General features: G+C 38.4%; 2 protein-coding genes across 2 annotated transcripts in view; one reads left to right on the top strand and one right to left on the bottom strand.

Moving 5' to 3' along the window:
* Positions 1 to 4840: 4840 nt before the first annotated feature.
* On the bottom strand, positions 4841 to 12992 carry qrsl1 (glutaminyl-tRNA synthase (glutamine-hydrolyzing)-like 1). Its single transcript, XM_015381258.1, has 11 exons — positions 12857 to 12992; positions 11963 to 12122; positions 11779 to 11877; positions 11605 to 11701; positions 11342 to 11503; positions 11091 to 11266; positions 9331 to 9443; positions 6640 to 6832; positions 6412 to 6529; positions 6088 to 6293; positions 4841 to 5294 (listed from the first exon to the last, which is right to left on the bottom strand). Exons 1-11 carry the CDS (start codon positions 12878 to 12880, stop codon positions 5077 to 5079), a joined length of 1566 nt encoding a protein of 521 aa, XP_015236744.1. The 5' UTR covers positions 12881 to 12992; the 3' UTR covers positions 4841 to 5076.
* A 48-nt stretch (positions 12993 to 13040) lies between these two features.
* rtn4ip1 (reticulon 4 interacting protein 1) overlaps positions 13041 to 13809 on the top strand; it is a 9799-nt gene continuing 9030 nt past the window's right edge. Inside the window, exon 1 of the mRNA XM_015381260.1 lies at positions 13041 to 13539. Coding sequence (XP_015236746.1) covers positions 13257 to 13539 — 283 coding nt within the window. The 5' untranslated portion in view covers positions 13041 to 13256. The remainder of the gene's footprint in view (positions 13540 to 13809) is intronic.

The raw sequence follows: 13809 nt of genomic DNA, 5'->3' as shown, positions 1-13809 counted from the left end.
TGGGGGAGAAACAGCCCACAGCATCACTTATGCCTGGGCTTATTTACTAGCTGGCATGAAGTATTTCTCCATATAAAGTCTTTATGTTTATACCAGGCCTCCTAAAAGGTTTAATGCCCAAATTCTAATCCATTGTAAACTAGTCTTGAATGACATGGATTCTCTTCCATTATCATTATTTTTATCTAATCAGTTTTTTATGTTTTTTGATCTCCCCTTTCCTTATTTCTTTTTCTTTTCCTCATCAATCTTTTGTTTCTTGTGCCCTTGTTTTGTTTCCCTGGAACAGCTTCCTTATAAAGAAGATGAAAGTACCCGATCCCCTCTCTCTCCAATTCACTTTTCTCATTAGCACATCTGCACTGTGTATTTATCAAATATGGGTTGCTTCACCACATCTTGCTCTTGTGCAGTATTCGACTTTGGGTGTTTTTTTTTTTTTTCCTTGCCTAGTTCTGGGCTCATGTTTTTCACTTCCTGCCTTGTAGCTCCTTCAGTTTTATTTCAGTTACATGACGTTTTACTGCACTGACTAATTTCACTCATGTTTCTTTTAGACTAATGGCTTTTCTTTCAGACCTGCTTATTGAACATGCTGTTGCTTTTATAGAGCTAATCAGACTTAATACTGACCGGCTGTCCCTCAGCAGCAGTAATACCTGGCTGCCTTTACTGTAATTATTTGTAGAGCTGGACTTAGATCTCTGAAAGCTTGATTCTTCTTTTTTTTCCTTTTTTATTATTATTATTAATAATATTATCTTTTTCAAATAATTATAACCAGCTAATATATATTCAGTACTTCAGCACCTGAGAGACAATTGATGTGCATGTACCTAATAAGGCCTTATCATTAGAAAGATCAACTAGTAAGAACTAAGAGCTTAACCGATACATCTGACCACAACCTGGTCTACCACACCCATCTTCACCTATTATAAGAGGAAAGTTAGTTGTGCATAAAGAAAGGAAAGTTGCACAATCTGACTTTAACACAATGAGGCCCAAAGACTGATGTTTGTTCTTTGAAAAACAAAAAGAAAATCTATTTAGCCTTTGATGTTTTAAAAGACGCGTAAGGAGCATAGCATTACAGCAGGTTCGTTAAAAAAAATCTTTTTAACTTTTAAACTATCTTTCTCTTTAGCATACCTCAACCTCAGCCTGATTGGATGGGGAGAGCCATGTTTAAATCCAGTCACAAATTGCAATTAGATTTAGGTCTACACTTTGGAACATTTTAACCCATTTATCTACTTTGGCATAAATCATGGAGGTCCTTGGATTTTCTTTAGTGGTGCAAAACAAATTTATTGGTATCAGCTAAATGTGTTTACAATGAAACTTATTGTAACAAATGTTGGTGACAACAAAACAGGAAGAGTGGTTTTAGTTTATTCTGTTTTCTTTTTCCCTCCAGAAATAACACATTAAATTTGATCAAACTTGGAATAAATATCTTCCAGTTCAAAGTTTAAGATAGAATAAGATGAGATTTAAAAAAAAAAATCAGATGAATGAATTAATCAAAGTTTAATTGTTGTTAATAGAACTTAACAACACCACCAGGAAGACCAAAGTGCTTCACAGAAAGAAAAAAATATTGTAAAAAAAACATATATCCTAAGCTTACCATGTGAACATTTAGACAGAAATGACGCACCAACAAAAACATATTTCCATGTTAAGCAGATCCAAACACAGAAATGGAAATAGTGGGAAGCGTATGTCTGTTTAAAGGGAAAGTGGTCACCATGGATTTGCTTTTTCACCAATCACCTTATTGTAAATATGTAAATATCTCTTCAGTAGTACAAGGCATCAGTGATCAGTTAATTCTAAACAGGGTAAATCATTTACATGTGTGTCCACATAGTGTCTGGTTTGGCACAGGCCTGTTTTAAGCATGAGTTCCAATCTAGTATAAATATGCTTGCCTGTTTAGGGTTATGAGTTCCAAGGTATACCAAAGAGAGGGAGCCAATAAAGCTTAAAGACTAGCCATGATGTACACCTACAACTCATGTCAGTTCAGAGACTATTATTTGTACAATGGGTAAAGACCTACAAAAGGATCCACCCATGCACAGTGACAGCATTTAGTATTTCCTTTTTGCACCACGTCTCCGCAAACCTCAAACATCATGCATTATCTCTTGAATTGACCTGATAAAGGAACACAAAGCAGCAACTGCTGTATGAGGAGGAAAGCCAACGTCAAAAATCCCCTCAACCACATCATCGTTGTGGTGAAACACAGTCTCAGCAGCTTATGCTGCGGGATACTTTTCTTTATCACATACATATATTAATCGCACATACATATATTAAATAAAATGCTTAAAGTACAGACCTAAACCCAAAGCATCTGGGCTTCTCTACTATACTACTACCGGTACTACAGTAAGTACGCCATACTTTGGATATTTTCTTTTGTAACAAAGTACCTTCATTTTTGTTTCACTTCACAATTATTATCCCATAAAAACCCCTAAAGGATACATTAAGTTTTTTAACTCTACCATGGACAAATGCAAAAACAAGGGCTATGAATATTCCCTGTCATCTAAAGTTAAGAATATATCATTTTGAAAATAAAAAATAAATTTTGTAAAGAGAACAGAGACCCTAAAGTTCTTAAAGATTAGCTCAGCTTTCAGGATCATAAACTTAGTCACTTCTTGCTCCAAATATACCATCAAGGGGCTGAAAAAATGTCAACCTCAGGGCCTTAAAATTCTGTCTTAACAAACCAATAGTCTACATGAAAAGAAGTTCAATATATATCAGGGGTGTTGGGTAGATTACCCAGAAATTCCTCTCAAGATATCATATAACATCTGACTTAATATAAAGGAAAATTGTGATTAGACCAACAATATAAAAATGTAAAAGTATACAGAAGTCTCCCTTTCATCATAAACTGTAGTTTTTGCAGAATCTACATTTTTCTCAAAAGGTTAGTCAAATGTAAATGAGCAAAATGTCCCTAAATGAGCTTTATATGGGGGAAAACACTTTGTAGAAGATATAAAATATGCTGCACACTTTCTGATCCTATGTTGTTTACCAGCAGGAGGAAAAGATGGCTTTAATTACAATTATCTTTTGTACACAGATTTGTTGGACCTATCCCTAAATTAGTATCTCAACAGCATTTTGCAACATAACCTTCATTTAAAAAGGTGTTCTTTTATGTCGTGCGAAAAATGCCTTTCCACCCATTGCTTTCTGCTTGAGAGAAAATGCGCTTTGAATGTGTTGTTCTAAAGGGCGTTACCCAACGCAAACAGGAGAGACGACGAAACCTGGGCAACAGCACATTATCATTCCACTAGATTATGGGTTGTTTTAGACTTAGACAGATTTTATTTTGAAAAATATATTTTGTTAAGTACAGGTTTCTAGACTATTTCATTTTTTATGACCATGTCTTTTGTGACTGTAAATTTATTTTATTTGTATTTAATTTGTGAAGCACTTTGTGAACTCTATGTCTGTGAAAGGTGCTATATAAATAAACATGACTTACTATAACCATGGAGAAAATACATGATCTTCTTTGGATTTCGTCCATTTATAAAAACAAAAAAATGTCTGACATGGTTAATGATTCCTGGAACAGGAAGAGGATTAGGTGACGTGTATGGTTTGCATTTAGATGCTTGAGAAAGACACCAGTAAAGGCAAACTGTGGGTGAGATCAGAACTTTAAACAGGAAGCTTACGAGGCTTCCGCTTTGTGCTGTATTTAGCCAAAATACAAGAGCAAAACTATTGCTGAACATCAATGATATCATACATTATTACCATATCATACTTGCTCAAGGGTGGATAGACAGAGACTTCATTTCAAACCAATTCTTATCGAGTTTTATATCATTATAGTGGTATTAAAACAAAGGGTAATGCTGCATAAGTGGAAAAAGATTCCATCGAATTAACAGCTACTGTTCATTCATACCTGCCACAGAGCATTATTGTGTGCTCCGAAAAAGCAGAAGCCTTATTTGTTTGCTGCTTCATACAGGTTATCAAACACATATTTGCATTCTGAAAATAACACGTTTCCCAGGAAGTAAATTATACAGGTTTTGTGTTTTTACTTACATATCAACATGCTTAGAAAGTTAATAGAAAACTCAAAGATGCTTATCATAGTTATTCTTCAGTGGAAATCAATGGAGGAAGTGCATTTTAATGTTAAATCATTGCTGGATTTAAATGGTCTGACAGCAGTGTGACATTAGGCCTGTCTTCAGTTTGAAAATTAAACTGAAATGACTTTTACTGCCAGTCTTCCTCAACTCTCAACCATATTTCCTGTCAATTCTCATTGGAAAATAAAGGCCACTAATGCCAAAAAGACCAAACTTTGAAATTTCCATCCATTTTCTGACACGCGTATCCCAAGCGGGGTCGCGAGGGGTGCTGGTGCCCATCTCCTGCTGTCTACGGGCGAGAGGTGGGTTACAACCTAGACAGGTAGCCAGTCCATCGCAAGGCAACACAGAGACAAACAGGACAAACAACCATTCACACACACTCACACCTAAGGAGAATTTAACCTAACAGTCATGTTTGAACTGTGGGAGGAAGCCGGAGTACCCGGAGAGAACCGAAGCATGCTCAGGGATAACATGCAAACTCCATGCAGAAAGACCCTGGGCCATGAATCGAACCTGGAACCTATTCGCTGCAAGGCAGTAGTGCTATCCACTGTGCCACTGAGCAGCCAACTTGGAAATTTTATTCTGCCTAAAAAAATAAAACTACTCATAAAGAAGACATATAGTTTCTCATCAGCCGCATACAAATAAACTCTAAAGAGTAAATAAAAGCTTTGATACTTTAATTATGAAGCAGTTAAGAAAGAATTACATTATTTTTAACAGGAAGTGATGCAACATAAATCCCCTTTGTCACCTCTTTTTAAAGACCAGTCAGGTTTTTACATGTTGAACTTCATTTATTATCATCATAAAACATCTGTAATTTGTGAACTTCTCATAATACATCCTATATGGACATAAGATACGAAGTTGTTAAAGTCTGAGTGGTTTTACAAAATTCTCCTCAAACAGCTGAAGTCTGCTCCCTTCTGGACACTCCTGCCTCATTCCTGCTCTCCTGTGAGTTATGGAAGTCACTGATGGATGGGAAGCCAACCCTCTGCTCCACCCACTGAGCGACACACAGGAGCTTCTTGTCTTCCAGAGCGGGGCCGATGAGCTGTAAGCCAATGGGAAGACCTCGTTGTGATAGGGCAGTTGGCACAGTGACTGCAGGGAGGCCTGTATTTAAACAGATGGAGAACTGTATTAGGTCCCATTCAATTTCACAATTTGACTGTTGTGTATTAAATGCCTTTAAAAACCAACTGATATTTATGGATATTATTATTGTAGAATAACTAGAGTTCAGGCGGATGCAACAGTTAGGACCTGAACAACGGCTTTGGAGTCTTATAGCCGACTTGCTGTTAAACTCGGACCACTGAGCCACTGTACACCTGAACAAGTTCTTATCTGAAATATTATTTTGCTGCTTTGTGAATGTATATATTTATCCTGCTGGAGAGTGAACCTCTGCTTCCATCTTGTCTTTTAAAGCTTCTAACTCCTTGGAGTGTTGGCCTAGTGGTTAGGGCAGTGCGTTTGTGCTCTGAGAAGGTTGCAAGTACCTGGTTCGATCCCCACAACCTTCAATCTGGGTCCCTGAGGAAGACCCTTAACCCCTGATTGCTCCCCAGGCGTCGTACAGTATCAGCCCCCTACTCCCCAAGGGGATGGTTTAAATGCAGAGGTGAATTTTTCCATTGTGAGATCAATAAAGTTATTTTTTTATTATCAATTATTAACAGATTTGTTTCCAGGATGTTCGTATATTTAGATTCATCCATCTTTCTCAGTCTTGTTTTCATGTTCCATGCTGCAAAGTTTTTATGGCTACAAACACTTTCACTAAAACTCTTTCCTCCGTTTCCTCAGTTTGAAATATAGGAGGCGTTAAACCGTCCCACACTTCCTGCTCATGCAGCCATTTTGGCGGTTGGGGTTTTGGGTTCGGGGGTGGATGACTCCATACCTGCCATGTTTGCAGGTTGGGTGAAGACATCTTCCTGTGCGCTGCGTGTACGGTTGTCTTCCTGTGTGAAATCATGGTAACGGGCTGCGTCAGTCAGAGTGGTGGGAGTCAGCAGCACGTCAATCCCTGAGTTGAAAATTTGCCGGAAATCCTCCGTGATCAGTCGGCGGACCTTTTGGGCCTTCACAAAGTAGTGCTGGTAGTTTCTAGAAGGTGTGACAAGTCCGTTGCTATTTTAACCCATTGATAGCAGAACACTCTAAATAACAGGAAGGCTGTGGAGTCAAATCAAAACAGAAAACTGAAAACAGTCTGCCCTCTTACTGTTTCAGCAGGAAGTAGTTTCCAGAAAGAATCCTCCCTCTGACTACGTCGTTGAAGCCCTCGTGTCGGGTTGAAGCATACATAACCTCTGTGGAGCTCTCCATCTCACTCCTGTGGCCTGGTGAAGGAATAAAACACAGAACAACCTTTACCCCCATCACACGGTGTGCCTGTAGAGTTTGGATGTAAACTCAGGTCACATCTTTTTCCAAACAGCTCAGTTTGTACCGTATTCCAGCCCATCAAATCGGGCCATGTTTGACGCCACCTCAGCGTGGCAAAGGACGTGGTAGCAGACGATGGAGTACTGGGTGTGTGGGAGGGAAACCTGCTCCACCCGGGCTCCTGCTCGCTCAAACAAATCTGCAACACGACTCCACTGAGCCAGGGTCTCCTCCGACAGGCCGGGGGCATGGTACTCCTGAAGGACGATGGTAAATTAGATTAGATTAGATTAGATGAGCTTTTTTGATCTCACAGTGGAGAAATTCACTGGTCACATAGTGGCATAGTGATTAAAGAAGAAGGTGCAAACAAGGAGGAAAAAGGTGCATTTAGAATAAACAATATATATACAGTATATCAAGGTATACTGTATATATGACTGAAGTCAGAGTTCGTATCGGTTCCTCAAACGTAAACAATTTCTGACTCAAGTTTTCAATTACATCATTGTAATAAGGGGAATTACAGGCTTTAAATACGGTTGAGAACATTCACATCCCCTCCCTTTAAAGCTAATGATAAATTCACACTAGTAATTTTAAACGAACACAAAACTGATAAAGTAAAAAAAAACAAAAAAGGTACTAAAAATACAAAGTATCCCAGAAAAATTAGAGTACCTTACTCATTGACCATAAACAAACATAAATATATATATATATTTATATATAGTGCCTTACTAAAGTATCCAGACGCTTTGAACTTTTGCCACATTTCAGGCTTCAAGCATAAAGATGTGGGACGGATATGATATCAACACAGATCCACTTGATAACAGGTCTGTAGTGATGATGGGCCGGATATGGACTTGAACAAACAACCCTCTGGTTGTTGCTCCGGCTTTCGGTGTTGTTTTGTCCTTGGACAAGACACTTCACCTGCATTGCCTACTGATTGTGGTCAGAGGGACTGGTTTCGCCAGCGTAAGGCAGCCTCCTTTCTGTAGTGTAAAGCACTTTGGTCAAGTCCTCTGACTTGTAAAAGCGCTATATAAGTACAGGTCATTTATCATACATATAAAATTGTAATTTATAGACAGGAATCAACAACTGGGACACAATGATGGTTTAACAAAGTGTATTGGAATTTTAAACTTTAACAAATAAAAAACTGAATATTTGGGTTTCAGTCCCCTTGAGTTTATACTTTATAGCATCACCTTTTGCTGCAATTACAGCTGCAGGTCGCTTGAAGCATGTCTCTATCAGTTTTGCACATAGAGAAACTGACATTTTGGCCCATTCTTCCTTGCAAAACAGCTGGAGCTCAGTAAGGTTGGATGGAGAGTTTGTGAATAGCAGTTTTCAGTTCTTTCCACAGATTTTGGATTAGATTCAGGTCTGGACTTTGACTAGGCCATTCTAACACCTAGATATGTTTATTTGTGAACTATTCCATTTTAAATTTTGCTTTATGTTTTGGCTCATTGCATTTAGGAAGATAAATCTCCATCCCAGTCTTAGATCTTTTGCATATTCCAACAGGTTTTCTTCCAGAATAGTCCTGTTTTTGCTCCATCCATCTTCCAATTAGTTTCATCTGACTGGAGCACCTTCTTCCACATGTTTGTGTCTCCCAGGTGGCTTGTGGCTAACTTTAAACAAGGCTTTTTATGGTTATCTTTAAGGAATGGCTTTCTTACCTAAAGGACAGATTTGTGCAGCATATGACTGATTGTTGTCCTATGAACAGAGTCTCCCAACTCAGCTGTAGATCTCTGCAGTTCATCCAGACTGATCATGGGCCTCTTGGCTGCATCTCTGATCAGTCTTCTCCTTTTTTAAGCTTAAAGTTTAAAGGGAAGCCCGGGTCTTTGTAGCTTTGCAGTAGTCTGATACTCCTTCTGTTTAAATATTATCTCTTACACAGTGCTCCTTTGGATGTTTAAAGCTTGGGAAATATGTTTGTATACAAATCTGACCTGCCTGGTGTGTTCCTTGCTCTCCAAGATGCTCTCTGCACTGAGACGATCACAAAGGAGGTGCATTTATATGGACTTAATGAAACACAGGTGGATTCTATTTATCATCAGTCACTTAAGTCAACATTGGATCATTCAGAGATTCTCTCTGAACATCTGGAAAGAGTTTGCTGCACTGAAAGTAAAGGAACCGATTAATAAGCATGCCCTGCTATTCATTTTCCCATCTTTTAAAAATGTTTTAAAGTCCAATAAGTTTTGTTTAACTTTATGATTTTGTCCCTCTTGATGTTGACTCTTCACAAACAATTACAATTTTATATCTTAATGTTTGAAGCATAAAATGTGGCAAAAGGTTGAAAAGTTAAGGAACAGATTGATGAATCGATTATTTTGATGAATAAACCTTTATGGTAAATCACTTGACTCTTTTTTTTCTCAACCAAAAAATGTGCTACAACGTTGGTGCAGAAAGGATGAACCGATTTAATGAACAAAAAAACAAATAAGCCTTTTTTCCCCCCCAGTAATCAACACTATGATGATCATAATTGTCCATCTATTTTCTTTCCAAAACGCAATCCAAAATAATGCATCACTATTGTTTACATATTTGGCCCTCTGAGTTGTTCCCATGCTCCTACAGGTAAAAGTAGCTCTGCTCTAAAAGAGATCCGTTTGATATCAGGTCAGCAGTGGTGATAAGTAGATAAAAGCTTCCTACCCAGAGCAGCTGAGGGAGATAGCAAAGGGAAACGGGTACATCAACTCACCTTGGGGATGCCAACACGGAGGTTCCTGACATCAAAGTCTTCAGGAAGCTCTGTTAGTGCTGATGGAGCAGGAACTGTGGTTGAGTCTCGAACATCAATGCCTTGAAGGACACCTATATGACATGGAAACACAATTTTAGGTTTCATCTGCTTTATTTTAGTCCTGCTATAGATATATTAGGGATTTTTTTTGGTGTTCTTAGCTAACGTTACCATCATACCAGCTGTTTTTTTTCTTATGAATAATCTGTAATCATTAATTACACACTGAAGTTGTTGGCGCAATCATTAGCAATTTTTTTGATTTACGTTAATTATGTTAAAACATCTTAAAAAAAACCTTGCTCTAAAATCAATATGGACACAAAAGGGCTGAGCTAAATTCTGTTTGATAGCTAGCTAATTAAAAAAGCAACAAACACAGAGCATGAGTATAATTAGCTTATGGACAAATCTTTAATTAATACTCTTAATAATATGGTTTTGATGACTTTAAGCAAACAAAAGACATATAAAAATGATTAAAAGACTAAAGTTTGAAATTCAAATGGGCATATTAATACAGGATGGTGACACAACGCCCTGAAAACAAACACATGGGGACAAAAAGAGCAATAGTGGCAGTTGAGAATAAAATAGGATAAGTAATGAAACTGGACTAATTCTGATTCTTTTAAAGCAGCCTGAGACGGAAAAGAATGAAGAGTCTGAAGATTTTACCTAAATTAGCTGAAAAATAATAATAATAATGGAAAATCTGACACAGCAGAAATATTTGGCTCCATGCTGGAAGTGGTTGCAGACTGCAGACTGAAGTGAACTCTTATCTAATTTATGGTCTGTCAGTGAATTGCTAACTGATGGATTTTTAGTCTTGCGATAGTGACAAAAGTTGGTCATTTCTCAACTCTTGTATTGTGTTACAAACCGCTTATCCATGTGTACATGTACAAGCTCCAAATTTCACATGCACTAATTTTACTAGTCAATTGGCTGGAGGAGAGGAAGAACTCATCACTGCTTCTCCATGTTTTGTTCTAGTTCTGGGTATGCAGATTAGATTCAGGCCAGAAGTCTGGGCCGTAGATATACTGAAAAGTATGTGGTGCATTTTAGAGCTAAACCATTCAGTGATTATAGAATAACGGAAGTATTTTAAAGTCTGTTCTCTCAGAGACGGTGAGCCAGTGAAACGATTTTAGAACTGGGGCAATGCACTTCACTTTTTTCGTTTTGGTCAGGATGTGTGCAGCAGCATTCTGGATGAGCTGCAGCTGTCTGATCCTCTTTTTATTCAAACCTGTGAAGACATTGTAACAGTTATCAATTCTATTAATGATAAATGGATTAATTGGTTTGTCAAGATCCAGTGGAGACATCAGTCCTGTTCTTTAGACAAAGGCCGACTTTGTTACTGCCTTTATGTGCCCCTGAAGGTTCCGGTCTGAGTCCATCACTACATTTAGAGCCGAATTAGTGGTTTCCAGCTGTATTAAATGGAGCTGTGTGAAAACTTTTGAATACCTTTCTTTAGGTCCAAAGTTTACTACTTTAGTCTTCTGGTGTACACATTTAAGTAGCCTAGATGCTAAAGCTCACAGGAAGTGGTAGAAAGTAGGTTAAAAGGAAGTACATTTTTTTTTTATATTCTACGATAATATTTCAGTGAAGTGTTCATAACTTCCTGAAGCCCTAGTACGAATCAAAGAAATTTTATACAAATTTTATACAATGAAATTACAAAAATAAATGTTTCTGACCCAGAGCAATCGCAGCATCATTGACACTGCGTGTCATAATTCCAGGAACATCCATGGAATTGACCAGGGGAATGAGACCATGCCTTGACACAAGGCCGTAAGTGGGCTTCAGGGCAACAACGCCACACAGCGCTCCGGGATTACGGGTTGAACCACCTGTGTCTGAACCCAAAGCCCTGCAAAAAAGATGTGCAAAAAGTGTCAATATTTGACTTTTTCTCCTTGGTTAGCTTCGCTGTGTTTTTCCTCACAGGTAGCTTGTGAGTGAGGCGACAGCTGCGGCGCTTCCCCCTGAGCTTCCTCCGGTGATGACCCAGTCTGAGTCGGGAGCTGCCCCCGTCTGTGTTCTATACGAAGCTGCGTAGCTCCACGGGTTCCTGACTGGGCCAAATGCTCCGTCTGTACTGCCTGCACTGAGAGAAGAACAAACACACTCATAGTGTTTGGTACAAAAACAAAACCAATCAAAAATCAATTTGCTTTACAGAGTTAGCCTTGGAAGTAAACAACCTACCCCATCGCAAACTCATCCATGTTAGTCTTTCCCATTAGAACGGCCCCTTGGTCAAGAAGCTTTTGCACAACTGTAGCGTTGTAAGGTGGAGAATAGCCTGTATAAAGCGTGATATTTTTATCATACATTGTTAGACACTAAATATATTTTAAACAAAACATCATATCCTTTTACCTTTCAGCATCTTAGAGGCACATGTCGTCCGGATATTTTTAGTACAGAAATTGTCCTTGACTGCAAAAGGGATCCCATCCAACGGACCTCTGGAGACACCTTAAAATAAAAGACTTTCAAACATCAACACCTGTAGTTTATTCCCCTTAGAACAGCCTGAGATAAACACTAAACGTATCCACACCTTGACGCAGCCTCGCCTCAGACTGTTGAGCCAGTTTCAGGGATAGCTCCTCGGTAACGGTGATGTAAGCATTCAGATGCTGGGTTTTCTTGATGCGATTCAAACACTTCTTACAGAGCTCAGTAGGTGAGATCTTTCCCTCCCTGAAAGCCACAGACACCTGAAAAAAGAAAACATTTATACTTTATACTGTGGAGTAGCATTTCTCTTCTTTTCCACTAAGACACCCGAGGATTTCTGTTACACAGTGAACAATGGAAACTCATCCAATCAAGCTCCCAGCTTTCATAGCTGAGTACCTGTCTTTCCCAATCACTTCAACATTTAAATAACATGCCTAATAGTTAATTCTAGCCCCCCTAGGAGTAGCCAGGTCTTGAGAAAGTAGTCAGCAATAGAGCAAAAATGATAAATTCAATGATTTGACCAGGTAAGCAAATACTTCTCTCTAAGAAACAACAAATTTTTATTTCTAGGAATCATTTCAAGGCCAAACCATTTTTGTATTCTAGTTTTACACCAAAGCTGTCCATAATTAGAATTATAGTTCTGGTAATGGCGCATCTATCATCACACAGCCACCACCATGCCTGACAGCCGCTGTGAGCTGTTTAAGCTGTTAAAGCTAGCATTCTGTTAGTTTTTTTCTATTACAACATCTTTTTATTTAAGAACACAGTCTGTAATAATTAACCAACTTTCATGTTTTATTATATTCAATTCCAATCAAATCCAGAAGGCGTCCCTTTGCGTCTTCCTTATATTTAGTATACATCTTGTTGTTTTAGATACTATAATATTGAACTAATATTGATATTCGAATATCTTACAGACCACGACATTTAATAATGTTGATCTTATATTAAACAGAAACCGCCAAGTGGTCACACTAACCTCTTTTAAAGTCAGACCGAGCATGTTTGTTGCTTTTCTCTGGTCACCCTTCAAATGAACAACATTTCCACAGTTGTGTTACATCAGGGAGCCGCCATGTTTGCGTCTCCTGTCAACGTCTAACAGCGCTGTATGTGATTGGCGGGCTCCTGAACAAGCAGCGCTCTGATTGGTGGAGGCGCCGGTCGTGCCGGGAAGAGGAAGTGAAGTAGTAAAGAATAGGACGTTGTGTTGAAATTGTTAAAACATTCGAATTGCTCTGTCTTTTATATATTAAATACCAAGCATGCTTTTTATTAACACTAGATGTCGTCGGTAAGAACGTAGATTTGTTAACCACTAACTAATTTAGACCTGCCTGACTTTTTAGAAGACGGAGCATTTTATTTTCTATAGAGACATGAGTTCTGTTAGATATCTGACGAACAGAAGGTTGCTGTTAAACCTCAGTAAATCCGTCCCTGAACACAGACTCCCTGCTTGGCTCAGACACCCATGTAGACTGATCCGGAGCTCCAGCAGAGCCATGACAGTGATGCCCGCTTGGGTTATTGATAAGTATGGAAGCAATGATGTGCTGCGCTTCACAAATAACGCCAGCTTCCCCGTTATCAACTATCCCAATGAGGTGATTGTTAAAGTGTTTGCAGCTGGACTGAATCCACTGGATGTCAGCATGAGGGGTGAGTTTAAACCTCCAGCCAGAGGCCGGTTTAAAAAAGAAAAATATTACAGGAGTATATAATAAAGTGATTAAATAATATGTATGTATGTATGTGTGTGTGTGTGTGTGTGTGTGTATGTATGTGTGTGTTTATATATGTATATGCATATATGTGTATATATATATATGTATATTGATGTATGTATTTATGTATATATATGTGTATGTATGAATATATAGGTATGTATATGTGTATATGTATATACGTATATGTATATATCGTATATAT

The sequence above is a fragment of the Cyprinodon variegatus genome, unplaced genomic scaffold (genome assembly GCF_000732505.1).
Source record: "Cyprinodon variegatus isolate N-32 unplaced genomic scaffold, C_variegatus-1.0 Scaffold230, whole genome shotgun sequence".
Lineage (NCBI taxonomy): Eukaryota > Metazoa > Chordata > Actinopteri > Cyprinodontiformes > Cyprinodontidae > Cyprinodon > Cyprinodon variegatus.
The sequence above is the reverse complement of the archived record's forward strand: the minus strand, read 5'-3'. Positions and strand labels throughout refer to the sequence as shown.

Excerpts from the sequence above, each read along its gene's own strand:
- qrsl1 (XM_015381258.1), bottom strand. The coding sequence starts at position 12,880 with ATGCTCGGTCTGACTTTAAAAGAG. Across the intron at positions 12,123-12,856 it reads TCGGTCTGACTTTAAAAGAG|GTGTCTGTGGCTTTCAGGGA; the intron begins GTTAGTGTGACC and ends TTCTTTTTTCAG. Across the intron at positions 11,878-11,962 it reads TGAGGCGAGGCTGCGTCAAG|GTGTCTCCAGAGGTCCGTTG; the intron begins GTGTGGATACGT and ends TTTTATTTTAAG.